Source organism: Aristolochia californica, unplaced genomic scaffold, assembly GCF_029961685.1.
Source record: "Aristolochia californica isolate CCGP_79_NKW_82.1479 unplaced genomic scaffold, dmAriCali1.0.hap1 SCAF_12, whole genome shotgun sequence".
NCBI classification, from domain to species: Eukaryota; Viridiplantae; Streptophyta; class Magnoliopsida; order Piperales; family Aristolochiaceae; genus Aristolochia; species Aristolochia californica.
In genome coordinates this window covers 3,062,175-3,090,114 of record NW_027181793.1, presented here as the reverse complement: position 1 = coordinate 3,090,114, position 27,940 = coordinate 3,062,175, and the positions used below count along the sequence as shown (strand labels likewise).

General features: G+C 43.5%; 1 protein-coding gene across 3 annotated transcripts in view; it reads left to right on the top strand.

Moving 5' to 3' along the window:
• The window catches only part of LOC137945931 (uncharacterized), an 80,115-nt gene that overhangs the window by 43,186 nt on the left and 8,989 nt on the right, over window positions 1-27,940 (top strand). Inside the window, exons 7-8 of one of the 3 annotated variants that reach the window (XM_068792034.1) lie at window positions 14,709-14,792; window positions 17,440-17,478. In XM_068792034.1, coding sequence (XP_068648135.1) covers window positions 14,709-14,792; window positions 17,440-17,478 — 123 coding nt within the window. The remainder of the gene's footprint in view (window positions 1-14,708; window positions 14,793-17,439; window positions 17,479-27,940) is intronic. The other 2 variants (XM_068792036.1, XM_068792035.1) reach the window with 2 other exon arrangements.

The window sequence follows — 27,940 nt, the reverse complement described above, 5'->3', positions numbered from 1 at the left end:
CATTTCATCCCAATTGTCAATAAGACGTTCTCTATTCCGTCTCCTATTGATGCACAATTGATCCCACCATACAATAGCATAATCAGTAAATTCAATGACAGGGAGTTTTACCTTCTTCAAATCGGAGTAATTGTGACAATCAAACACCAATTCCATCTTTTTTTCCCATTCGAGGTAGGCTTCAGGATCACTCTTTCCTTGGAAAGCAGGAATTTTCAGCTTGATACTTCCCAAGTTGCTATCTACCCGGTTCCTAGCTTCTCTATCCCGGCCATATCTCCTATGGCTGCCCACTGACATCTTGTCAGACTCTTCTAAATTGTCACCTTCAAATTCGCCCATATCCTCTACTTCCCTTCAAGGCAGCTTGTTCCTCACTAAGGTGTTTGGAACCAGTAGAGACTGCACCCTTTGTGTCCCCTCTTCTACTCTCTCCAACCTCCCATACACCCTTTGTGTTCCCTCTTCTAACCTTTCCAACCTCCCCTGCATTTCTTCCATCTCTGCCCTCATCATCCGTTTCATCTCCCCCAATAATGCTTGCATTTGTAGCTTCGAAAGAGTAGGCGAGGGGCTCTCTTCGTTTGTATTTTTCTCTTGAATATACGACATGATTTTGAACTCTGCAAATAACGTTAGACTCACACAAAAAAAAAAAAGGAAACAAAACAAAGACAAAGGTACCTCACTACACTCCCTTACCAATCCACTTGTATTCTTCTTTGAGTTCTTTTGAAACTAATCAAACAAGAATAAGGAATTCCAACAGCGAATCAAAACGAAAACAAACCAAACGAATCAGAACGGAAACAAACCAAACGAATCAGAATGACAGCAAACCAAACGAATCAGAACGGAAACAAACCAAACGAATCCGAACGAAATCAAACCAAACGAATCAGCACTAAAAAACAGACCAAACAAATCAAATTTTATTCCCGGAATGTGATGATTTTTTACACTCAAGCGTGGGGTTTTGGCAAAAGAGGTTCTAGAACATAAGAAACAAGATTAGAACAAAAAATTTAAGAGCAGTTTTGGTAGTTTTTTTTTTTCAGATCCTTTTTTTTTTTAAACACTAGAACCCTAAATTCACGTTTCTAGGGTTCGTAAAAATAATTGACTAAAACACTTGTTACCGAGAAAAGGATAGAAATCAAGAACAACGAGAATATGACAGAAATCAAGAACGACGAGTAAAGAATAGGAATCAAGAACGACGAGAATAACAATCTAGCTTTTTTTTTTTTTTTTTTTTTTTTTTTTTTATGGCCGAAATACCAAAACCAAAAGATACGAAAGACTATGACAAGGACGGAAAAATTAGACAGGAATAACGAAACAAAAAGGATAGACAAACCTGATAAACCAAAGCTCTGAGTTAAAAGAATTGGTGATCAGAGGGCAGCAGACACAGGCAAAAAATGACAGAAAGTTTGCTCTAATCATGGAGAATTTGGAACTACTTCTAAATATGAATCTCCAAATCGATAGACTTTCTGGGACGACGGGAAATATGACGGCTGGAAGGAACTCAACCCCTGAACAAAGAGGAGAGGACAACTCACACAATAGAGGGGGAGACCAGTTTGTAGGGCGCACCGCCTTTCCTGCCTAGACTGGAAATTTCAACTAGGGAGGAGGCACCGTACCCAGGTATTCAAAATTGGATTTTCCTAGTTTTAATGGGTCAGACGACCCCTTGATTTGGTTACATATGTGCGAAATTTTTTTTATCCATCAAAGAACATCAGAAATTGATAAGGTAGGCTTTGCCGCCTTCCACATGCTCGATGAAGCACAACTTTGGTTTCATCAAGTAGAGTTGGATGGATTGGTGCTGGAGTGGGAAGAGTTTAAAGAATTATGCACTATACGATTCGGTCCTCCAACCCACACCCCTTGGGGGATTTGGTGATGTTACGACAAACTGGTCCAATGGAACTATATCATAAACAGTTCCAAGAAAAATTGGCATGAGCCAGTCGGATGGTTCGCATAGACCAGCAAGTCAATTTATTTACAGCAGGCCTTAAAGTCATTAAGGTTAGAGGTGGAGCTCCACACACCCGCTGACTTGGCTCGAGCAATGAATCTAGCTCGTGCACTGGAAACTCGACAAAAAGTTCAAAATAGAAGGACAGCTTGGCAAGGGAATCGGAACACTTCCAATAGTTGGCGAGGGAGGCACAACACTACCCCTCAGATAACTTTCCCAGCAGGGCAACATGCCAGAAATAATCCTATTACTATTCTTGCAGCAGATACACGGCCCAACAACCCACTCGCCTAGTATATTCGAAAATTAACTAGTTTGGAGATGATTGACCGTAGGGCAAAGAACTTATGTTACAACTGTGATGAACCATTCAGGGCAGGCCATCAGTGTAAACGGTTGTTCTGGTTAGAAGTCAATGAAATCACAGAACCAGAACAATGTGATGATCCTATTGAGGAAGATGCACCAGAAATCTCTCTGCATGCTATTATTGGCCAGACATCCGCCAAAACTATGCAAGTCAGAACTCGGGTAATGAACCAAAACCTTGTCAGCCTTGTCGATTCGGGAAGTACACCTAATTTTCTCAGTTTAATAGCTGCTCAACACCTTCAACTACAAATCCTTCCACACCCAACAACCACAGTTTCAGTTGCCAAAGGAGAGAAAGTTCCTAGCTATGGCATCAACAAAGCAGTAAACTACTCAATCGGCACGACTTTCTTTCATTCAGATTTTTTTGCCATACCTTTAGCTAGGTTCGATATGGTATTGGGTATTAAATGGTTGCAAACCTTAGGCCCTATTTTATGGGACTTTACTGCTTTAACTATGAGTTTTGTAATGGGGGGACGCCAAGTACTATTACTGGGCCGTTAAGTGGACAAGCCACATCACATTCATACGGTTCACACACAGACAATCCCGGCAGCACTATAGAACATCTCCTAGATGAATTCTCGGACTTGTTCCAAGAGTCCTCAGGGCTGTCTCCCTTGAGGCACTGTGACCATCGCGTATGTTTAAAACAGGGCTCAGATGTGTTGGTTGTTCAACCTTATCGGTACCCACACCTCCAGAAAGATGAAATAGAAAGACAATGCCAAACCATGCTGCAGCAAGGCCTTATTCGCAGCAGCCGTTCACCATTTTCTTCACCAGTCCTCGTTAAGAAACATGATGGTACGTGGCGATTTTGTGTCGATTATCGGGATTTGAATGCACAAACTGTGAAAGACAAGTTCCCTATTCCTGTGGTGGAAGAGCTTCTAGATGAATTACATGGGTCATATATATTCACCAAATTGGACTTGCGCTCCGGATATCATCAGATTTGTATGCATCCAGACGACATCGAGAAAACTGCCTTCCGCATTCATCACGGCCATTTTGAATTTGTGGCCATGCCATATGGGTTATCCAACGCACCATCCACATTCCAGGCGTTAATGAACGAGGTATTCTGCAACTATCTATGCAAATTTGTACTTGTTTTTTTTTTTATGACATACTCATTTAAAGCCAATCCGGAACTCAGCATTTAGAGCATTTAAGAGTGGTATTTCAATTGTTACGTGCACATCAGCTATATTTAAAGAAGTCTAAATGCTCTTTTGCAACTTCACATGTGGCCTATCTCGGCCATATTATTTCCCATGATGGGGCACGGTTGATTCCGAAAAAATTCAAGCCATTGCCGATTGGCCGCAACCTATGAATACCTCTACTTTGAGAGGGTTTTTGGGATTAACAGGATATTACAGAAAATTTATCAAGAATTATGGGCCGTTAGCAGCACCATTGACAAGCCTCCTCTAGAAAAATTCCTTTACTTGGAATGACCAAGCAACACAGTCCTTCTCAGATCTCATATTAGCTCTTGCATCTGCACCAGTTCTACAACTTCCTAATTTTGAAGATTTATTTGAGGTCGAGTGTGATGCATCTAGTGGGGGCATTGAGGCCGTTCTACGACGAGAATGACAATCTGGCCAATATTTTTTTTTTTTTTGATTGCCGAAATACCTAAACCAAAAGAAACGAAAGACTTTGACAAGGACGAAAAAATTATACAGGAATAGCGAAACAAAAAGGATAGGCAAACTTGATAAACCAAAGCTCTGATACCAACTGATACGAACCACGCCAACCTGTGACGAAACCCGATACCAAATCTGGTAATCGTCCCCTAGACCTTTCAAGTTTGGATGGAAACCACGACCCTTTCCTTAGCAAAGCAAGAACCTTGGTATAGTGAAGACGCCACAAACGGGGATGGGAATCCGTTTGATAAGTCGAGTGAACGCCACAGGAAATCCTTGATAAGTTCGAAAAGTTCTTCAAGAACTCAAGAAGAATAACTCTCAATTATGAATCAAATCCAAGGTTCTTCAATCCATGTACAAGTCCCCTATTTATAATGGAGGACTTTGAAACCCTAATTACATTGAATTAAAGGAAAACATAAGGTATCTTAACGTAAATAGGAAACCTAATATATTCCACATGATCTTCCAAGATTTAGTTGTCAATTTGTGGATATCCTTGTGGATTCCACGAGAACTTCTAACCACATGCCCTTCTAGGATGAATTGCCAACTCGTGGGTATCCTCGTGGGTCCCACGAGATCATCTAATCACATGCACTTCCTCCATGCACGTGTATGGCTGTTGGACTTTCTTCCGGATCAACTTTGATGAGTGATACCAGCCTTTGTTCCCCTTCCGTAGTGACCACACTCTTCTTGTTTTATAACTCTCTAGACCAAGTTATTCAGCATCTCTTTGAATCTTTTAGCTCGTGCCCTCGTCACTGGACCAACTGGAACACTATTTGGTTCATGAGTATTTCGTGCAGGCTTGATGTCCACATCACTAGTGCTGGTCTCCACCGTGTTACCCTGCTCTGATACCACGTTGTTATGGTCCCTAGCCATGGATCGAGTAATTCGGCGTGGGATTGGTGAATCCAGCGCTGTAAGAGAGATGCTGCTCTCGGTAAGGAGGAAAAAAAAATCTCCTTTTTGCAGCTTGGCTGCTGTTCTTGGTAAGGGTTGAGAAACCTTTGCTGCTCTCAGAAAGGAAGGGGATGGCCCTTGCTGCTCACTGCTGAGAGGGGTTAGGACCCTTTTTGCTTCTTGCTGCTGCTCACGGCTGAGAGGGGTTAGGGGTCCCTAACCTTGCTGCTCGCTGGAATAGAGGCTGAAGAACCTCTATTTTTGGTTGCTCTCAGTATAGGGGCTGGAAAGCCCTATCTCTGCTCGGAAGGAGAGAGAGAGACCCTCTCTTGCTGCTATGGACGGATGAGAGACTGAAGCCTCTGGTTGAGCTCGGAAAAAGGGTAAGAAATTCCCTCAGTTTCGGTAAGAGCAAGGTAAAACAGAATTCAAAGAGAAGGAAGAAACTCAGATTCAAGAGGGAACCTGGACCTAGAGCTCGTCAAGGAGAACTCCAAACCCTAGAGCTCGTCAAGGAGAACTCTTAAACCCTGTTTAACCTAAAAATCAATACTTGCCTTTTCTCTATTCCTTTACCCTCTAAATAGGATTTGACGCCATTAGAGTTTAGGGTTTATCAATTACAATTCTGCCCCTGCGGCATGTAGCCTTAAATACTTAATGAAAAATACACTTAAAAGCAATATAAAATATGAAAGTAAAAGTAATTAACTCAGTGAGTCATTGGCTCCTCCTTTGGGTGACTCGGTTAGGTATTGAATCCTCAACTCTGATAAATCACTACGGGTTTATCAACACGAAAAATGGAGATCACTTATAGGATAACAACTCTCAACACAAGCCACCATAGGTATACGAGGCTTCCTCTTCTACTGTTCCATCATCTTCTCTACTTGAGGCAACTGAAGTTCATGAGGTGGACTTACCCATAGCCTTTTGGAAAGGTACTCATTCATGTATCTAGCATCTTAATTCTATGTATGTTTTGTTTGATTTTCTATCTCCTACATCCAAGTCATTTATAATGTCCTTGTCATGTTCTTCCATCGGCAATTTAGTGCAGGATGTTTTGGAAATATGCTATGGGTGAGAAAATGATGGCCTTAGGTTTAAGAGGAGCATGGACCCTTTGTGATCCACAGCTAGAGCTGCTTGACTTGGTTGTAGATGGGTGTGTATGATCAAGTACCATGGTGATGGTAAAATAGAAATGTTCAAGTGTGCTTGGTGGCTAATGGGTGCACCCAAATGTTTGGTGTGGATTTGATTCATTTTTTCCAATTGTTAGACTCTGCTCAATGCAGATGTTGATATCAGTTGCAGTAAATAAGAGATGGCTACTATAAGTTGGACATAAAGAATGAATGCTTTCTTATATAGTATCTCACAAGAAGAAGTTTATATGGAGCAACATCTTAGCTTATTTCTTAGAGAGGAGACGGGGAAAGTATGCACATTGAAGAAGCCTATCTATGGGTTGAAGCAAAGCCCAAGGGTATGGTTTGATAAGTTCAGCAGAGTGTTGGTGACATCTTTTGATATCAAATGGAATCATTGTTAGCAATCCATGTTTGTCCTGAAGCGGTTGTTAGGGGTTGTAGAGTTTGGTGGTTTATGTGGATGATATAATGTTGTTTGGAAATGATGAGAAAACAATTGAAGAGTTAAAAGAGTATATCAAAAGTCATTCCTAAACAAAAGATTTCGGGCAGCTAATACACTTTCTTGGTATGGGGGTGGCTAGACTCGTTATTGGTTTATTATTGTTTTAGAGGAAGTACATGATTATGACATGGTTTGTTCGGTGGAAAGTCTGCTGAGGCACCTATGCAGGTGAATCTGAATATTCATGATGACGAGAGTCCTAAGCTCAAAGAAAGAACTTAATATAGGTAATCAGTTGGAAAACTCATTTATGCCACTATCATGAGACCTAATATATCATTTGCAATAGGGGTTGTGAGTCAATTTTTGGAGAACATGCAAAAATTCATCCTGAGGCAACATAGAGATTTTAGAGATACTTAACTGGGGCTCCTGGAAAAGGGTTGTTGTATAAACCTCATAGGAAATTGGATGTTATGGGATACTCAAATTGTGATAGTTTAGGATCAAAATTAGACAAGTTGAGTGCTGGATAGATATTTTTGTTGGAGGTAATTTGGTGTTGGTAAAGAAAGAAGAAAAATGTGGTGGCTCAATTTAGGGTAGAGACTGAATATAGAGCTATGACATACACAACCAGTGAACTTGTGTGGGTAAAATCAATACTTGAAGAGTTTGGATTTGAAATTAAAGATCTTATGGTTATGAAGTGTGAGAATCTTACAACTATCTTTAGGGAAAATTGGAGCAGTAACACTTTTATTACTGGGGAGATGGAGTGCGATGCTGGGAGCGATCGGCGCTCCTGCCGCTGGCCAGGCAAAGAACCTAGGTGGACCTCAATGACGACGGCGAAAGAACCCCACCTTTGCTCCGATGATGGAGATGGGTTCATCTCTTCCAAGCTTGGGCGAAGGGATTCTTCGGCTCTTCAGCAGGATGACGAAGACGGAAGACATGGAGTATTGGAAACTGATCGAAATGGTTGGACGACTGTTCGAAGTCGAAAACTTCGAGGAAAAGATTCACATTTGGACACAAACCACCAGTTTTCCTTCGGAAGCACGGAAATGTGGCTGCAGGATTTCTCAAATAGGACCGGTCGATTTAGTCGCATCACGGTAAGGAATGAGGAAAAATGATCATTCATCTCGGTCCCTTTATCGGCGGGAAACATCTTTCTCCAACATTTCAACGATGTCACTAAAGATCTATCTTCGGTGCAGAAGCTCAGGGAATGTAGTGTGGGCATGATAAGTTTCTCCCTCTCTGTCTTCCGATACAGAAATAAAAGGGAGTGCAAGATATTTAAGTGCAGAGACAACCTTGGCATGGCCAAGATCTACTTTCCGAATCTGCAAAAACCTCCTTTAGCTGGTCTTCATTTCGCAATAGTTTTCACCACCTTCACTAGTCACACCAGTCTACCGAACCTTTCATCACTCCAACTTTCACACGCCTGGTGTTAAACACACAGAACCAACACTTCCCTCCACTTCCATCCTCCAAACCACCACGAAATCCACCATTCAATTCCCACCTCCAACAACCGAACCAGATGGCAGCACCCCCCCATTTTTATTTTTTTTTTAATTTTTTTTTTGAAATGGTGCTGAATTTTATTAAGACAAAAGCTCAAGCGAGAAGATTACAAAGGGGGGAAGCCTTCCCAAACAATGAGAGATTGCTGGGAAGTTCTGAATTTTGCCAATTTATCAGCCAAAGAGTTGGCCGATCTAGGAATGAGATTCTAATTACAATGAATAGATGAAACAATGTCAGGAATACAATCAGTGATGGGCCAGTGGTGCCAAGGGGGGGAGCTATCTTTTGAACACCAATTGATGACAATCTTTGAGTTTCCTTCAATAGTTAGTTTGCCATGGAGACATTCTTTGAAGATTCAGAGGCCGAATAGAAGAGCACTTACTTCAGCAGTATTTGAATAAGCAATGTCCACCGACCCAACATAAGATAGAATAATGTCTCCATTGCTACCTCTGAAAATACCACCTGCTCTAGCCAGCCCAGGACAGCCAATGACACTACCATCAAAATTAAGTTTGATGCAGTTGCAAGGGGGAGGATCCCAGATGGCCATAACTGGAGTCTTGCAAGGGCCTGTCATATGAACGATCAAACTCTAGTTTTCCCGAAATAGAGCGGCAAACTCCTTGGTATGTAACCAGCTCGAGATAAGGCCCATAGCATGTGAAGCTGTATTGTCTGGGGTGCTAGCTTTGGAGTTGAATCTCTGATTATTTCGCTCGAGCCATAGGCACCATGGGACATGCCAAAAGAATTAACTTGCCCAATTGAGGAAGGCGGATCCCCATAACCATCTCATAGGTGCTGAAGAGGTCCTTATGTAGCCCCATTTGGAGCCCAATCTTGCCAAGAAAATCCTCGATGTAAGAGAATTTGCTGAACTGTCTCATCGCACACACCACAAAGGGGACAAGAATGATCAGGACCGGTGAAACCTCTTCTATGAGGGTTGTCCGATGTGAGGATCTGTTCTCTGATGGTCGACCACACGAAAAATTTGATTTTACTTGGCGTTGAGAGCTTACATGCCAGGTTTGCCTTGTGCTCATGCATACTATTGTCTTGCTTTCTGATAAGAGTAGGCGGAAGCAACAGTGAATTGGCCATTAATGCTAGGCTTCCAAGTCAGTTTATCAATTGCATGCTCCCGGATAATAGTACTGCTGAGTCTGGATAGGAGAGCAAAAAGCCGAAGTTTCCTCATCATTTAGTCTCCAACGGAACGGGAGACTCCACGAAGGATCCCTCCAAGAATCAGCCATTGAACAAGAGAGGTCCCTAGCCATCCTAGAGAGCCCCAAGAAGTCCTTCGAGAGGGGGTGGGGGCCGCACCATTCATCCGACCAGAAGAGGAGGGTCCTTCTATTGCCCGTGTGAAAGGAAGATGCATCTTTGTATACTGGGAGGAGCTTATAAATTGATTTCCATATCGGGGATAGGAGGTGAGACACTCCACCTTCTCTCCACCAGGCACCCGAAAATTGATGGTCGAACTTGACCATATCTCTCCATTGGCTGTTATGCTTGATGTTGAGATTCCAAATCCATTTGAGCATAAGGGCTTTGTTCATTTCCTTCGTAGGCCGGATGCCTAATCCTCCCCTATTATGGGGCATGCAAATATCCTTCGAACTCACCAAATGATATCTGAAAGTGTCTTATGATCCTCTCCAGAGAAAGCGCCGACGGATGACGTCAATCTTGGAGCAAACGGAAGCCGGACAATGCATGAATGATAGCATATAGTTTGGCAACCTTGCCAAACAAGACTTGAGGAGAGTGAGACGCCCCGCTGTAGATAGAAGCTTACCCCTCCAAGTAGCTACTCTCTTCTAAAATTTCTCAATGAGGGGGGGACTAGAGCGACGCCGAAGGCTGAGAGTCAAAAAGTGGGAGCCCTAGATATGTAACTGACAAATTTCCCAAGGAGCATCCCAACTAGTCAGCTATACCCCGAACCACAAATGAATCGATGTGGTAGCCTAGAAGAGTGGTTTTCTTCCAGTTTATGTTCTGACCAGAAACCAATTCAAATAATCCCAAAACAGCACACAGTTTTTTTTATTTGATCCATAGTACCAACCCCGAAATAAACAGTATCATTTGCAAACTTGAGGATCAGAATGTCAAAGGCTGTGCAGTTCGTCGTGGGGAGGAGCCATCCCAAGTTCTTGGATGGCAGCACCCCCTTATTACCCAATATTGTCCAAACACCAAATTTCAACCTGACACCTTGACATAAATCTCCACTTAACTGCCATGTTGACAACCCCCTTTTTAACCTTTCCCAAAGTGTAGACTCAACTTCCTTGAGTACGTGGCAAACCCTATCCACGGTTCCCCCCAAAACTAATACGTATCATGCTTTAAATCTACTTCTAAACCAGAACATTGATAGCTCCACCCACGATATGGTTCCCCCCCCCCTTCTCGCAGGCTTCCCTCTTCTCTCCCCTCCAGATCAAAACTACAAACTATGGGTGCTGGACTTCGCATTGCCAACTCATCTCCCCCAATTCTTGCTACATATCAATGCTGTCGAAGAAGTCAAAACAGATCACCCAACACATGGTGAATCCAGTGCTACAACTAGCTTGCAAGGGGACGTTGGAACTTTTTTTTTTTTAATGAAGATGTATAAACTATTAAAAGAGGAAAATTACAATACCTAGCTAAAAAGAGCCTTCCTCCACAACAAGGTGTTGGAGTGAAACACCTAATTTATCTTGAGTGTCAGTTGAATGGTTAGCTGGCCTAGGAATCTGCTTCCAATTATAGTTCACAAGAGAAATTAAATTACATATATAAAAAAATATATCCCAGTGCCGCCAGGGGGGAGGAGTTGACTTCGCACACCAGTTAATGACAATTTTAGAATCACCTTCAATACAGAGGGGCCCCACAAGATGGTGTTTGAAAATCTGCAGCCCATTAAGCAAACCTAAGAGCTCAACAGTGGTCGAATCAGAGATTCCAATTGGCCCAACGAAGGTAAAAAGTAGACAACCATTACCATCATGGATAACTCCACCAAAGCCTGCAGGACCAGGGCATCCAAAAGCATTACCATCGAAATTTTATTTGTAGAGGCCCATCGGAGGGGGGGACCAAATTTCCAAAGTCGGGGGATGGGAAGGATAAGTCATGCCAGCTATCAGCAACCAGTTCCCTCTTAGGTTGGAGCCGTTAAGATTCTGAAATTCCTTATGCATGAGGATCCACGAGGAAACTTGGCCAACAATATTTTCTATCAGTATATCAATAGGGATAGATTTTCCTAAGGCCCAAATAATATGGCCAACACAACAAGAGATAAGTAATTTTCCGAGTTTTGGGACGCTAGAACTAACATAATTCCTTTCCCTTCTCCAGACGAAAGGTCCAAGCTATTGGTTGCTGAGCTTCAAACTAAACGTCACCGTTATGACGATGAGACCTGATAACAAATGATGAACTTGGCTAGGATGATGGGAATTTTATACGATGGATACCTACCGGGACATGAAAAATCTGTGGGACTACCAAAAAAGAATAATAAATGATCATTGTCTCATTGAAAGGGGAGAGGAGTCGGGTTTGTTACCAAACGGGCCGTCATTTGTTGCTGCCTTAAGCAATTCAAGCCTTCAATTGTGATCCTTCAAGAGACAAAATGTCAAGCCTTGGATGATCTTCTTGTTAGAGACCTTTGGAGCCATCCTTCTCTCAATTGGACTGCTGTTGATGCAATTGGTCACTCTGGAGGGCTCCTCATTATTTGGGATAGCTCTGTATTTGATGCTCTGGACATCTCGCCTGGGCGATTTTCTATTGGGGTTCACTTCTGTGATCGGTCTTTGGGAAGAGATTGGTGCTTATCTGGTATGTACGACCCTTCTAGATATCGTCAGAGACGTGGCTTTTGGGAGGAGGTCCTTGACCTTAATGATCTATGGCCTTATCCTTGGCTCTTTGCTGGGGACTTAAACGTTGTTCAGTATTGCAACAAGAAGATGCCGCCTGCTACCTCCATCTCATCAACCATGCGGGGCTTCCCTAAATTTATTGGGCTTGTGAATTGGAAGAGATTCCCCTCTTTAGGAAATCTTTCACGTGGTCCAATGGGCAACAACACCCAATTATGTCCAAACTTGACCGTTTTCTCACATCTCCGGATTGGCTCTGTATGTATGATAATGTGATGGGAGGTCTCAATTGGGCAGGGTCAGATCATTGGCCCATTCTTCTTTCACCCTCCTTTGGCAAATGGGGTCCGCGCCCTTTTGATTTGAAAATGCATGGTTGATGGAGCTGAATTTTGTCACTGTGTTGAAGGACTGGTGGTCCAATTTGCATCCTCAAGGCAGGAATGAGTGGTTCCCGCCCTTCAAGTTGAAACTCCTGAAAGGAAAACTTAAGGAATGGTCCTCTTGTCGTCGTCTCCTACTGGATGCTGAGAAGACCTCCCTTATAGCTTGGATTGCTGACCTGGATTCATTGGAAGAGCAAAGGTATCTCTCTGATTCTGAGTTCAAATGGTTGATGGATGGGGATTCGAATACCAAATTCTTTCATGTCATCACATCGACGAGAAGGAGATCTAACTGAATTACCTCCTTATGTATCAATAATGAGGTAACTTCGGATAAGACCTCCATTACTAATGAGTTTCTCTCATTTAAAAAAAAAAACTTATGAGTTTCTCAAGTTTTTCTTAGACCTTTACATTGAAGAATTTACAATCAAGCCAAAAATTCAACAACTTCAATTTTCCAATATCTCTCCTACAACGACAACTTGTTTGGAGATCCCTTTCTCTTACATGGAGATTGAAAGGGCTGTTCTGGGTATGGCTTATGATAAAGCTCCAAGGCCCAATGGTTTCAATGGTGACTTCTACTCTCGTGCTTGGCTGATTATTAAAGAGGATGTGTGTGCCATGGTTAGAGGATTCTACTCCTGGGGTATTACCTATTGCAGTTTTGGTGCCTCCTTCATCGCCTTGGTCCCTAGAAAGACCATTGTTGAGAAACTTAGTGATTTTCGACCTACCTGTCTAATCTCCACTTCCTACAAGATCATTGCAAGACTGCTTGCTTACCGGCTAAAGGCGATCCTTCCTATGGTGATCCATCATGGCCAGACTGCTTTTCTAAAAGGAAGAAATGTCCTTGACTCCACCATGGCAGCTCATGAGATCTTTGGTTATTTCAACTACTCAAAGATGCTCGCTTTGGTCTCAAGTTGGATTTAGAAAAAGCCTTTGACAGGGTTAATTGGTCCCTCTTAGATGATTTGCTGGGTTGTATGGGCTTTGGGGATAGATGGAGATTCTGGATCAAGAGCCGTGTTTCCTCAGCTTCATACTCTCTTATTTTCAATGGATCTGTCTGTGGTTTCTTGAAAGGCTCAAGAGGTATTAGGCAAGGTGACCCCCTCTCCCCGCTTTTGTTCAACATCGTGGCTGAATTTCTCTCTTCCATGATTTATTCAGCTAAAGATTGTAGATAGCTACCTCTGATTAGTCAACACTCGGCTTTTGATGTCCCTATTTTGCAATATGCGGACAATACTATTATTTTTGGGGTTGGTACTCTTGATGGGATCAAAAGGATCAAGTCGGTGTTTGGTTTATTTGAGCTGGCTTTGGGACAAAGGGTTAATTGGTGGAAGACTACTATTGATTCTGAGAGTCTCTTAGTTATATCTAGTGAGTTGGGATGTTCGATATCTTTAGTTCCTACCACTTATCTTGGGCTCCCCTTATTCACTGGGCGGCTTTCCAAAAATCTTTGGAATCCTTTGGGTGAGAAGTTGGAATTGCGGCTAGCCACTTGGAAGGGTCGTCTTCTCAGCAAGGCAGGGAGACTCATGCTCTTCAAGTCTTGTATTGCGGTCATTCCTAATTTCTCCCTATCAGTGTTTCTCCTATGCGGGCCCCTTGGGAATTTCTGACTCAACGACGGCTGAGCTGCATGGTCTCCTCAACGGGCTTCGTATTTTAAGGGACAATTGTGGTGGCCCTTTGCATATTGAAGGAGATTCTAAGGTGGTTATCCCCCCCCCCCCCCCCCCCCCCCCCCCCCCCCCCCCGCCCCCTCGTGGTGCCACCGGGATGTCTTCCTAGAGATTTTGGATATTGCTTCCCACTTTTCTTGTATTTAGTCTCACATTCCGAGATCCACCAATTCAGCTACTGATGTGCTTGCCATACAGGGAGCAACCCTCCAATCCCATGTTGTTAGGGGTTTGTTCTGCTGATTTTGTTCTAGATTCGTCTACTTTGTTATTATATGCATCATTTTCTCAAAAAAAAAAAAAAAAAAGTGGGAGTGTAGTAGATCCCCACGTGGTGTATGTTGCTTTGTTCATTTTTGGTACTTGTGACTCGCTTCACTAGGATTTTCGTATATTGTTTCCCTCTTTAATCAAATCTCACTTTTTGCAAAAAAATAAAGTTAATATAAAGGGGTAGTGGGTTGCGGTTCGATCCTAACTCCTGCCTCCCCAAGTCTGCAGCAACTTTATTTCTTATCTTGAGTGTGTCACAATAGTCCATTATTTGAAACATTTTAGATCAGTGTAAACTAAGGTCTCATAAAATTATAGTGAATTTGCAGGTTGTAGCTTTGAAAGAAGATGGTTGCCCAAAAGTTTGGGTTGTCACTTCTGATTCTTGTCAGCAGCAGGCAGCACATGGAGCGGTATACACATAATTTTTGTTTTCTGTTTTCTATTGTATGGTAGGAAAACCAAGAGGGTCTTTGGACTTATATGACTGATGCATGCCCATGGACACAGCAGGGTCATTTGAATTAAAGGAATAATGAAGTTAAATGCTTCCTCTACAACGTGGGTAGCTTAGAGTTAAGTTAACAACTAAAACAATTCTATCTGAACTCAAGTTTGACAGGTAAAGGCAAAAAGTAGAATTTCTGCAATGGTTAAGAAAACTAGCAAATAGGGAGAAAGGGAAAAGTGGCTTTATTTAAGAGGAATTTAAACCAAAAACTTTATTCAGTAAAGAAAAAATGTTTTCCTTATCACATATGAGGCTTTTTATAGGCATATATAAACTCACTAATATGGGAAACTCTGGTGGCTCTTTGTACGAATGAACTCTCATCAAAAGCTACTAAATCAACTTGTTGGATTGTAAATTTTTGAACACTTAATAACTTCTATGTTGTTGATTTTCCATACTACAACTTGCTAATCAATCATTGAACTTGTTGAATTTCTGGAAAATAAAAACAATTCTTTGACTTGATTATAATTGAGTACAATGAACCTCTATTTATAGTAGAGGAAATAAGTAGAATCAAATTGTAAATAAACTTCCCGTGTCCCAATTAAAACCAAAGTCTAACTCTTAAAGGCAAGTCCTAGAATAATTAAACAACTGAACATAAATAGAGGATTAAAGCAACTAAAACACCTTTTAACTAAGTCACTTTTATCAGACTTCCTCTTGTGAGACTCCTATAAAACTCCACCATATGAACTGTTGCTATGTGAGACTTCTTACTGGGAAAAGTCATGTAAGACTCTTCTATACCTATTCTTCAACACTCCCCTTCAAGTTGGAGTTTATAACTTATGCTTGCAATGTCAAAGTTTTTTTTTTTTTTTTTTGAAATAAGGTGTGAATATATATTGCAAGATGAGGAAAGTATACATACCTAGCTAAGAAGGCCTTCCTCCACAACAAGTTGTTGGAAGGAAATGCCTGGTTTAGCCTGATTATATGCTAAATGATTAGCAGATCTAGGAATATAATTCCGTTTACAATGCAGTTGGGTAACTAAAGTACAAATATGCTCAAATAATTCCCAATGCCGCCAAGGAGGTTTCGAAGAATTCATACACCAATTGATAACAACTTTTGAATCGCCTTCAACACAGAGAGGGCCCTCCATCTTTTGCTTGAAGAGTTTTAGCCCATTGTACAACCCGTGTAGCTCAGCATTGGTTGAATCAGATATACCAATCGGTCCAGCGTATGATAAAAGAAGATTCCCTTTTTCGTCATGAATGACATCACCAAATCCAGCCGGCCCAGGGCAACCAAACGCACTTCCGTCAAAGTTTAATTTGAAGTGTCCCAATGGGGTTGGAGACCAAATTGTCATAGGAGGAGGACACGACGGGAAAGACATTTCCACAATGAGACGCCAGTTTCCACGCAAATTTGATCATTTTAAGTTCTGAAATTCCTTCTGCATGATGACCCAAGAGGATAGTTACCCAATGGTTCTATTGCATAAAATTTCCAGGGAAGAGATTTTCGATTAGATTTTCTATTGTTTTTCTCTTTCCATAGACTCCAGACAATGTAACCCACACAACAGGAGATTAATATTTTCCCAAGTTTAGGAAGATGAATGCTAGTAACAGTGAGTATGGTGGAAGGTAATGATTGAGATGGGTAGTATTGCAACCCAATTTTGTTTATGAGTTTGGTCCAAACCAAATGGGCATACTCGCAATGTAAAAGGGTATGATCTACGGTTTCAGGAGTGGAATGACAAAAATGGGCACAAGGGGTTCGAAACAGTACTTCCACGACGAATTAATGAGTCGGAGGTTAATTTTTTTTCGGCACGCTGTCCAAATAAAAAACTTCGCACGAGGTGGAATGGGTAAGGACCACGCAAAAACAGCTGGATGGATTGGTTGATTTGATTGGAGGGAGATCAAGAAGTGATAGGCAGAAGCAGTAGAGAACGTACCTTGCCTGCACGGGGTCTAGATGAGTGTGTCTGGAAAGTTTCTTGAAGACCAAGAATCTAAATCAAAGGGAGTACAATAGGAAGATTTTTTCTTGAAGACCAAGAATCTTTTTCATAAACTTTAGTGTGAGTAATGTTGAAGAATAGATATGGAAGAGTCTTACATGATTCTCACACTAAGGAGTTTCATAGAGTAAGGATTCATAAGGTGGAGTCTTACAAGAGTCCCATGGAAAGAAGTCTCATAGAAGAGTCACTTAAAAGATGTTGCTTGTTTAGTTGTTTAATTACTCCACGACTTACCTTTAAGTGTTTGACTTTGGGTAGAACTGAGCTATGGGTAGTTTAATTGTAATTTGATTCTACTTGTTTCCTCTATATAAATAGATCCTCATTCTACTCAGTTATAATTAAGTCAATGAATTATTTTCCTTCTCTAAAAATTCAACAATGATAATAAATGTAGACTAAGAACAAGTCAAGTCTTTTTATTTAATTTAAATTTGATGGTTAAATTAAAAATTTGAGTGCACGTAGCTTAAATGAACTTAGGTCTGTAGAGCTTTCCCCCTTAAAATATGGTTCTTTCTGTTTGTTTATGTTTTACTTGAAATTTCAGGGTGCATTTGTTTGGAGTTGCAAGGCATTGATCTCGGAGGTAAGACACATCATTCTTTCATCTCATCCCCTTCCTATCCTCTTATAAGCTTTGTTGGAAAAGTTTTCTTTTACTTTTATCATATTGGCTTGCACACTAAGCTGCGTAAAGTTTTATTTGAGTGCATATGTGAGTAGTCAGCCCATACTTTTTTTTTTTTTTTTTTTTTTTATGAAAGTGCGTATATTGATAAACAAGGGGAGGAAAATACAAACCTAGCTTTGGGGGCCTGACTCCACAACAGAGTGTTGGAGAGACACACCTGCCTTAGCCTGAGAGTCTGCTAGGTGATTAGCAGAGCGCGGAATGTGGTTCCGTTTATAGGTTAAAGTAGAAAATAAATTACAAATTTTATTGAACATATCCTAATGGCGCCACGGGGGGTGACCATGGTTAGCACACCAGTTGATGACTACTTTTGAATTGCCTTCAATAAAAAGGGGGCCAAAGAGGTGGCTAGAGAAGATCTTGAGTCCGTGCAAAAGACCAGATAGTTCTACAGTGGTAGAATCTGAGTTGCCGAGGGGACCTGCATATGAGAAGATGAGATCACCATTTCCATTGTGGATAACACCACCGAAGCCTGCATGACCAGGGCAGAGACATCCCAACAATAGACTGCCAATTCCCTCTAAAGTTCGAGTCACCGAATTTTTTGAATTCTTTTCTGTTTAGGAGCTAGACAGAGACTTGACTAGAGATTTGCTCCCTCAAAACCTCAATAGGACAAATTTTGAATTTGAATTTCCTCCTGTTGTGCTCTTTCCAGAGAGCCTAGATAATATGACCAATACAACAAGATAAGATCATTTTTCCTAATTTTGGGAGCTTCGTACTGACGAGGGAGAGGACAGTGTCAGCAATGTTTCCAGAGGCACAAAATTGAAGGAAAATTTTGTTTAGAAGGGAAGTCCAGACTAGTTAGGCAAACTGACATGAAAGAAGGATATGTGTTGCTGTTTCAGGAGCATTTTTGCAAAAGGGGCAGTGAGGGTTCAAGACAGAGATGCCCTGATCAATTAAAGCATCAGAAGTTAAGATTTTGTTTCTGCAGGCAGACCAAATGAAGAATTTAGCACGTGGAGGGGTGAGCAGATCCCAAGCATAAGCAGCAGGGTGCTTTGGGTGGGCTGATGAGAGGTTGTTTAAGTATGTATAGGCAGAAGATGTGGAGAAAGACCCCTTGGGATAGGGAGTCCAGATTAGAGTATCATTGGAGGTATTTGGCTGTCTGGTTGGAAGAGTGAGAAGGAGCTAGGATGCAAGGAGAACTTCAGTATCAGTGAGATGTCTTCTAAGATTTAGATTCCAACTTCCCCTCGTGTAATCAGCTTGTTTGAGCTCTCATAATAAAATTCAGCATCATTTAAAAAAAATAAGATTTAGATTCAAACCCCCATTTTCTGACCAGATGTCAGAGATATAGATCTTTGAGTTACCGGAGAGGCCAAAGATTTCCACGAAGCTATTTTTGAGGGGGGATTGGCCAACCCACCAATCTTTCCAGAACTTTGATGTATTTCCATTTCTAATGTAACATTTTGTAGCCATTTTGAATTTGGGGGAGGAGCTGAGCTATTTTTTTCCAGGTGGGTGAGAGAGAGTGAATTCGCCCTCCCTTTGTCCACCATCCAGAGGGGAGATTTGCCTTCTCCCTAACAAAAGCTCTCCAAATCAAATGATGATGCATATTAAATTTCCAAATCCATTTAAGCAGCAGAGCAGAGTTTGTTGTGGATGTATCTCGGATACCCAATCCACCTAATACTTTTGGCTTGCATACCTCCTCCCATTTAACCAAATGATATTTTTTTTCACCGTTTGGTCCACCCCAGAGGAAATTTCTCTTTTTGATTTTTTTTTTATTTTTGAAATGACAATTCTGTTTTTGATTGGCACTGGGCAATGGAACATAGATAAATAATAGTTAGGGATTCCTTGTAAACATGATTTGATGAGAGTTAACTTGCCTGCTTTTGAGAGGAATTTTCCCCGCCAAGTGGCAAGTCTCCCTTCCAAACGCTCAATGACAGGGTGCCAGGAAGCCTTAGAGGGGATACATGAGGTCAGAGGAAGCCCCAAATAGGTTCCAGAAGATGATTCAATGCGACAACCAAGATAGCTAGCCATAGAGTTGAGAAGGCCAGGCTCAATATTGTTATCAGAGATAGAGGATTTCTCCCAGCTGATTTTTTGTCCAGATGAGATTTCAAATAAGCTAAGCAAGGCACTTAAATTATGAATTTGATTGAGGGAGCCATTACAGAAAATAATAGTGTCATCTACATATTGGAGGAGGCTAATATCGAGAGCAGGGTTAGGAGAGACAGGGCTTAGCCATCCAGATGTTTTAGCCAGACGGATCATTGCGGCTAACTGTTCTCCAATGAGAGTGAATAAAAGTGGGGACAGGGGATCCCCTTGCCCGAGTCCCCTAGAGCCTTTGAAGTATCCACAAGGTTTACCATTTATCAGGATTGAATAGGAGACGCTAGAGATACAACTTCTTATCCAGAATCTCCAACGAATGGGAAAACCCATCTTATTGAGGAGGTGGTCAACTAGTTTCCAGTTAACTCTGTCAAAGGCTTTTTCAAAGTCAAGTTTGATAACAACTCTTGGGTTATTCGATTTCTTGAAAGAATGAAGGATTTCGTGGGCAGCCATAGACGAGTCTAGAATATTTTGACCAACAATAAAACCACTCTGACTGGGGCTGATGATGTTAGGGAGAACATATTTGAGGCGTTTGGCCAGGATATGAGCTAGGATTTTGTAGGAGCTTGTGGTGAGGCTTATGGGTCTGAAATCTTTGGCATGAGCGGAACAAGATTTTTTTGGAACCAGGGCAATGAAGGAGGCTCCGATAGATTTGTAGGTGATACCTACTTGGTGAAAATTGTTAACAAAATTGTGCACATCGCTTCTGATAATGTCCCAGTATTGACGGTAGAATTCCCTATTGAAACCATTTGGGCCTGGGGCCCTATCTCTAGGCATTCCGAGAGTTGCTGCATCAATTTCATCCGGGGAGAGGTTTTTCAAGATGAGAAGCATTGGATTCAGAGATCCGACGGAAGTTGATCTGGTCTAGGACAGGGACCTGAAAAAAACTTAACTCATTAGCAACAAAAACACTAGCTGTACATTCCTCTCCGTTGATAAGGAGGGAGGATATACAGTTAGTTCTTTTTCGGCCGGAGGCAATAGCATGAATAAATTTCGTATTTCCGTCCCCATCAAAGAGCCATCAGAATCTGGCGCGTTGCTTCCAGTGAGGGGTTTCATTGGTGAGGAATTTTGAGATTTCATGAATAAGGCTGTTTTTGCAGATAATTTCAGGGGGTGAGAGAGTTCTTTGTTCTTCCAGGAGGTCCAGTTCAGAGAGTCAGAGACGGATGGAGGCTTTTTTTTTCCCCAACATCACCAGTAAGGGAGCGAGCCCAAGGCCTTATGATTGATTTGAGAGCTCTGAGTTTGCAGGGGAACGCCCACCTAGGGTTTGGATGATGAGGGAGATCTTTCCACCAATTCTTCAAGTTCGAAGAAAAAGAATCCTCCAAGAGCCAGGAGTTTTCAAAGCGGAACGGAGAAAAACCCCATTTTGGGGATGAAAATTTATGAGGATAGGCCAATGGTCTGAGCCAATTTTGTTGAGAACCTGACCAACAGTATTGGGGAAAAGAGTCAGCTAGTCACTATTAACCAGGAAACGGTCTAATTTGGAGAGAATGGTGGCCATTGGACCAAGTAAAGTTTTTCCTTGCAAGGGGAATTTCTATGAGTTCAAGACAACCAATTAGGTCAGAAAAAGCTCGCATTGTGGAGGTGATTTTTTTTGCGGGAGGGTTTTTTTCGGAGCAACGAAGGGTGGCATTGAAATCCCCAGCTAGAAGCCAAGGGACATTCCATTGTTGGATTTTAATTAGAATTTCATCAGTCTCCATTACCCGAAGGCCCATAGATCCCCGCGAGGGCCCATTCAGATCCTAGAGATCTGTCACAAAAGCGGATGCAGAAGGGGAAAAACCCAAGGTCTGTAGAAACGGCCTCAACCAAATTTGGGTTCCAGATGACAAGAATGCCTCTAGAGTGCCCTATTGCATCAATCACTGCCCACTCGGGGTCAGGTTTAAACCAGATACTGCGCGCGCTACAGAGAGATCAAAAGATTGCAACTTAGTTTTTGTAAATACAACTATATCAGGCTTACATTAAAAAATGGCTGCTTTGATAAGGTCTCGCTTAGAGGGCGAATTGATTCCTCAGACGTTCCAGGATAAGACTATCATGGCCAGGAGATCCTGCGAATATCCTCGTCCGTGTAGCAGAAGAGGCCATTATAGTATTTGAAGAAGTCCCAACACAACTCCAACATCTTCTCGAGCCTATGTGGGAAGACATTTGCCAGCTGAATGTTTCATAATCCATGTCTGTAAGTGTGGTTCCTGTTGGGTTATAGGATAGGGTCCTTGGATTTGTTGTGAGATTTCTTCCTGGAGTAGGTTTTGATGGGGACTGCAGGTGGCTTTTTTTTGCTTGGGCCTGCGTCTGGAATAGGTGATGGGGGAGAGGTTATTGTTTCCATAGTGATTGGCTGGGGTTTCTGAATTTTTTGAGGAGTTGGGGTCCATTGCGTCTGAAGGAGTGTGGAAAAGGATGATGGAGGAAGGATTAGAGGTGGGAGGTGGTGAGTTGATCTGGAGGGGGGTTTCCTTTAATAGAAGGTGAGACTTCAGTAGGGGGGGGATGGGTTCTCGAGAAATATTTTCATCATGTTCAGGATACCATTGGGTTCCCAGGGGGGGGGGGGGGGGGGGGGGGTTCTGTGGTTTGATTCTGAGAGAGGTGGAATATCGAAGATATGAACTGTTTCCAGCCCAAGCCAGAGTTTGGGTTCTACTGTATATAAATCATGCCCACGATTTTATTAGCTCGCCTATGGGAAATCGAGCATTCGAGCTTTACCCCATGGAATCGAGTATGGATCTGGAACTCTAGATCCCGGGTGAAGAGGGAGTGGCCGAAGCTTCATCCAATCTTCCACTCCCACACTTTTTGCAGTATGGAGTTGAAAGCTTCGACGGCCTCGATGGGAATGGAGATGAAGGATCGCTTCACTCCTGCTCGAGAGATGATTTTCAAGGAGCCAAAGCGTTCTGTCGTCTTCTTAAGAGAGATAGCTCCAGAGCCATTTCGGAAGTGAAGATCTTTTGAATTGTCCAGTCTGATCCTTCGTCTTGATGTACGGCTTACTATAGTTTGCCATCCTTCTTCGTCGGACGATTCTTTCGATCTGGAGGTCTTCGCTTCAACGTAATGGTGCTTCTTCTTCGTCGATCCGGCATCCACCAAAGGGGTTCGGGGACGTTGTGGGAGGGGGTGAGTTCTTGAGGGATCTGGATTCTTCGAGACGTTAGAGGAGGGAGAGGGGAGCCCCAAGATGGGGTCTCGATGGTCGCTCCGTATCCCTTCGTATCGATCGACATCACGGTGTTCACGAAGCTTCGGTCTACGATCCCCATCGCTTTGCATCGATTCATCCGTAAAATCTCGTTCATTTTCGTGCCTTTTCCCGTGACACTTTGATATGTATCACTTTTCATTTTCCCATGCATCATCATTCCTTATCGCATCGACGCTTTCCTTATCGTATCGTTGATCCTTATCGCATCCTATCGCATGTTCGCATGGTCGCTCCGTATCGCATCCTATCGCATCCTCGTGTCGTCGCTCTTTATCGCTTTCGTCGCATCCGTTTCGCATCGTCACCTAGAGCTCACACTATTAGTGAAATGATATGGATGATTCCAGCCCATACGTTTTTTCATCGTAAGAATCCTGAATGGAAGACAAAAACAAAAGTTTTGCTAGAGTTTGAGGAAACAATCTGGTAACTTACAACCTTTTTTGTACTCTTCTTCCTTTTTAATAGTTTATACATCCTTATTTCAAAAAAGAAAAAAAAACTTACAACCTATTTTTTCCTAAACAAATAAGAACCTCCTCCGCGATGGACGACAAATCTTGGGGCGTTCCATTGTAATCCGCACAACCCCCGACATCATCAAATCTAGCATCCTTCAATGGCTGATTGACGAACTCCACCGTTACACACTCAGAATCTCCTCCCTTAGCACACAAACATGACTTATTCACTTTGCAACCCAACAGGAGTCTTCTGCGGCTCTTGCTCTCACACCCCACACCCCCTTGGGCATCACGGGGATCTCGGAGTGGTTCCCCTCGACACCTCCCAGCCAATACGGTCAATGGACTACCATCACTGGCCTTCCTGCAGAGCTCTGGCAGAATGTGGTGTTCTCGAGAATAATCTCTTAGTTTGGATCCATCATTGCCCTGGACCCACTCACTGAGCATTGGCACCGTCATCCCCCCCGTTGGGGCTTCTGTGTGTCCCCTGCATGCAACATTCTCTCCATTAAGTTCAAGCTGCCCCACAAACAATGGAATCTCCCCCTCCTCCATCACCGAGAAATCCCCACCCCTTGAACTATCATTCCGACGCCGAATTAGGGACTAGTGAGCAAGCTCCCCAAGGCAGACCCCAGAACTTTTTCCTCCCCCCTTGCCACATACTAGCGCCATAACAGAGGCCAATCGTCTAGAAGCTTGATTCTGGTTTTGCAACATGCGAGAGGAGTAGAGCGAGATATAGGCGATTTTGGGCGATTTTTCGCTTAACATGCGCCGTCTATTTCGAAACTGCTAACGTGCGCCAAAACCCTCAAATGAGAGAGAGAGCTCTCCCGACGGTCACCATCCCTACGGCTGGCGACCGGACCACCCCCGACGACCACCACTACTCAGGCAAGGCTACGACGAGCCTTTCCGGGTCCGATAGAAGGCTCGGCGATGCTGTGACGAGAAGAAATGAAGGAAATGTCTCTCCACGGCGAGGAAGAAAAACTCACAGACGATCGGATCCGTCCAGCCACCGCTCCAGCGAGCTTTCTGAGGCTCCGATGGAGGAATACGAAGCTCGCTGGACGACGGTCTCTCACCGGAAGAAGCAAACATAGCCTTTTCCACTTCAGCTATGGAAAATGCAGAGTTACCGTCGAGAGAGTCGCTCGGAAATCAGGTCCGGTGATCCGTATCTCCTTAGCCGACGGATCAAAACTTTCATTCATCTGTGTCCCAGTAGAAGCGATCCACAACTTCAGGCTTCAATTCCAGAGAGCTACAACGAAAACTGAGAAATCCTGTGAACTCTGGTCATGGGACTCGATTTTCCTCCTCTTAGTGACTACCTTCCATGGTCGCCGGGAATGTCGGATCACCCACAAAAGGGGAACCTCCATTTTAGCCAGATTATTCATACCTGAGGCCACAAACTCAGGTTTTGGCTGGAATGAGATAGCCGTTGCACTCCAAAGCCTCTCCCTGGCGCTAGCCACAGTAGAAGCACCAATCCGCCCCGATGATGCCAGAGTAAGATTTCCACCTCTCCTCCCAGCAACCCAGCGCCACCAAAACACCCTCCCGACATCCCCTCCTGCTCCTAACAGCACCCCCTCCTCCCTGAAAATTCCTTATTTGCCCCAAAACCTTACCGCAGTCCCCCTTACTCCCACATAAACACCCGAAATCATCCAAATCCCACCAAACCTTCTCCATGATGGGCGCAGAATTTTGACTCGCTCCATTCTCGTCCAAACATCCCCCGACGTCATCAAATCCAGCATTCTTCACTGGCTGATTGACGTACTTTACACTCCCAAAATCTCCTATCTCAGTCCCCAAACTTGGCTTGTTCATTTTGGAACCCAACAGGAGTCTTCTGCAGCTCTTGCCATCATCAGTGTCTCAGAGTGGCTCCCCTCGGCACCCTCCAGCTAGTACGGCCAATGGGTCACAATTACAAGGCTTCCTACTGAGCTATGGCAGAACGCGGTCTTTTCGAGAGTCGTGTCTGAGTTTGGCTCTATCATTGCTTTGGACCCATTCACGAAGCACTGGCACTATCTGGATGAGGCCTAGATCCTCATCAATCCTCTTCACCCATGTGAAGGGCAATATATCAGATGCATTATAGTGGATAAAGCGCGATACTCGATCCGTATCAACATCGTTGCGATGGATGATTTTAGAGATGTGGTACCCGAAAGCACAATCAAACCTCAGGAAATCACACAGCCAGCCAATGCGTTGGGAAGTGCACCACTTGACTCTGCCCCATTGAAACCCTCACAGACCATCCTACAAATCTTCCCCATAACCCCCACACTCCACAAACTTCCCCCCAGATATTGGAATCTCCCCCTAACTCACCCCCGAGAAATCCCCACCTTGAAAATTACCTCTCCGACACAGAGTCCGAAAATAGTGAGCGCACTCCTCGTGTCCACAGGCAAAACAATTCTCCCCCTCCCATTGTAACCTACCAGCGCCGAGCTAGAGGGCAGCAGTTTCTACAGGGAGGACCCATTGCCACCACTCGATACCCCTGCAACCTAGAGACGGGAGATTTCATCATTCCAAAGCCGGGTGAATGAGCTCAAGTGTTTGTGGCAGCTCTCCAGTCAAAACAACACAAATACGACCCAGAAACCTGGGCCCAGATAGTGGAAATTGCTAAGGTGATGGGCACTGTCTTCACGAAGCCTCTCTCGGGAGATAACTACCCATCTGAGAAGTCAAAGAAGATGAATAATGATCAATGATTATTCTCTCCTGGAATGTTCGTGGAATTGGGCCTTTGCGTAGCCGCGCCTCCATTCGGGACCTCCTTGCCTCTACCAAGGTGGCTTCTCTACCCCTTGGATACATCCGTGAGTTGTGGCATCTAAAGGAGCCTGGTTGGGCTTCAGTGGGATTGGCAGGCGGTATTCTACTGATGTGGGATACCAGTACTACTGAGGTGCTTGATCGTTGCAGTGGCTCTTACTCCCTTGGCATCAAGCTGCGAGACAAAGGTTCGGGGAACATTTGGTGCATAGTTGGTGTCTATGGCCCTACTAGACACCATGAGCGCCACCTATTTTGGGAGGATCTATTGAGGATTTGTTAGATGTGGCCTATTCCTCTGATACTTGTGGGTGGCTTCAATGTCACTTGATTCTACCACGAGAAATCCCCGCCATCCCGGAGAATCACAACCTCCATGAGGTTATTTGCTGATTTTATTGGCATCTGGGACCTGGATGAGATTGCCCTATCTGGGAAGACCTTCATTTGGTCAAATGGCAGGCACCCCCCTGTCCTCTCAAAGCTGGACCGATTCTTAGCCAGCAATGATTGGCTTCAGCTCTACAGCAACGTCTCCGGCAAAGTGCTCAATAGGGTCGTCTCTGATCATTGGCCGATTATGGTTGATACCTATTTTGGCAGTCGGGCCCTCTCCTCCCTCCCTCCCTCCCTCCCTCCCCCCTCCCCCCCCTTTTCAGATTCAACAATAATTGGATGGCGGACCCCTCTTTTGATCTATCTCTCCAATCCTTTTGGGAGAATACGACCGTTACTTGCCCGAGCGGGTGGACCTTCCCAATCAAGCTCAAGATGTTGAAACCTCTACTTAGGTCTTGGCCTCTGAAAAGGCCTCTTCCTCGGCTGTGAGAACCAATGCCCTTGCTTAGATAGCCGCTCTCGACTCTGAGGAGGAAGGCAGAGGCCTCTCTCCGGAAGTCTCTCAGAGGTATGCCCTTTAAGGGCAATTGCAGTCCTTCGCCCACAACGAGTTAGTGCACTGGAAGCAACGTGCAAGATTCAAATGGCTCTTCGATGGGGATGCTAATACTAAATCCTTCCATGCAGTCGCCTCTACATGAAGAAGAGCCAACCATATTGCCATGCTCAGCGTCAACGGTGAGGCCACCTCGGACCGAGCCATTATTTTTTACTCACAGGTGATTTTTTTTTGCAGATTTATACTCTGATCACCAGCCATTCCGGCCCTTCTTCCAAAGGGTTAACCTCCAGGTTATTCCATCAGTTGCAGCTAGTCTCATCGAGCTCCCCTTCTCTAGTCGGGAAATTGAAATTGCAGCCTTGGTCTTCTTTAGGATCGTGCTCCCGGTCCGGATGGATTCAATGGGGAATTTTATCGTCGTTGCTGGCCCTTCATCAGAGAAGACATTTACAACATGGCCCGCTCCTTTTATCAGCATGGCATCAGATATAGGAGTATCAGAGCCTTTTTCATTGCCTTCATCCCTAAAAAAGATGGGGTAGAGCTCCCATCCGACTTCCAGCCGATCGGTCTCTCTACCAGTGCATATAAGGTGATTGCACGCCTCCTTGCTAGTCGTCTCAGGGCAATCCTCCCTATTGCCATTCACCATGCCAGAGTGCTTTATTAAGGGAAGAAACATTCTTGATTCAGCCATGGCATGTCATGAACTTAGTCATCATTTCAATGTCCAAAAGCTTCCCAGATTCATCCTCAAGCTTGACTTCGAAATGGCATTTGACAGAGTTAACTGGAAGTTTCTGGACACCC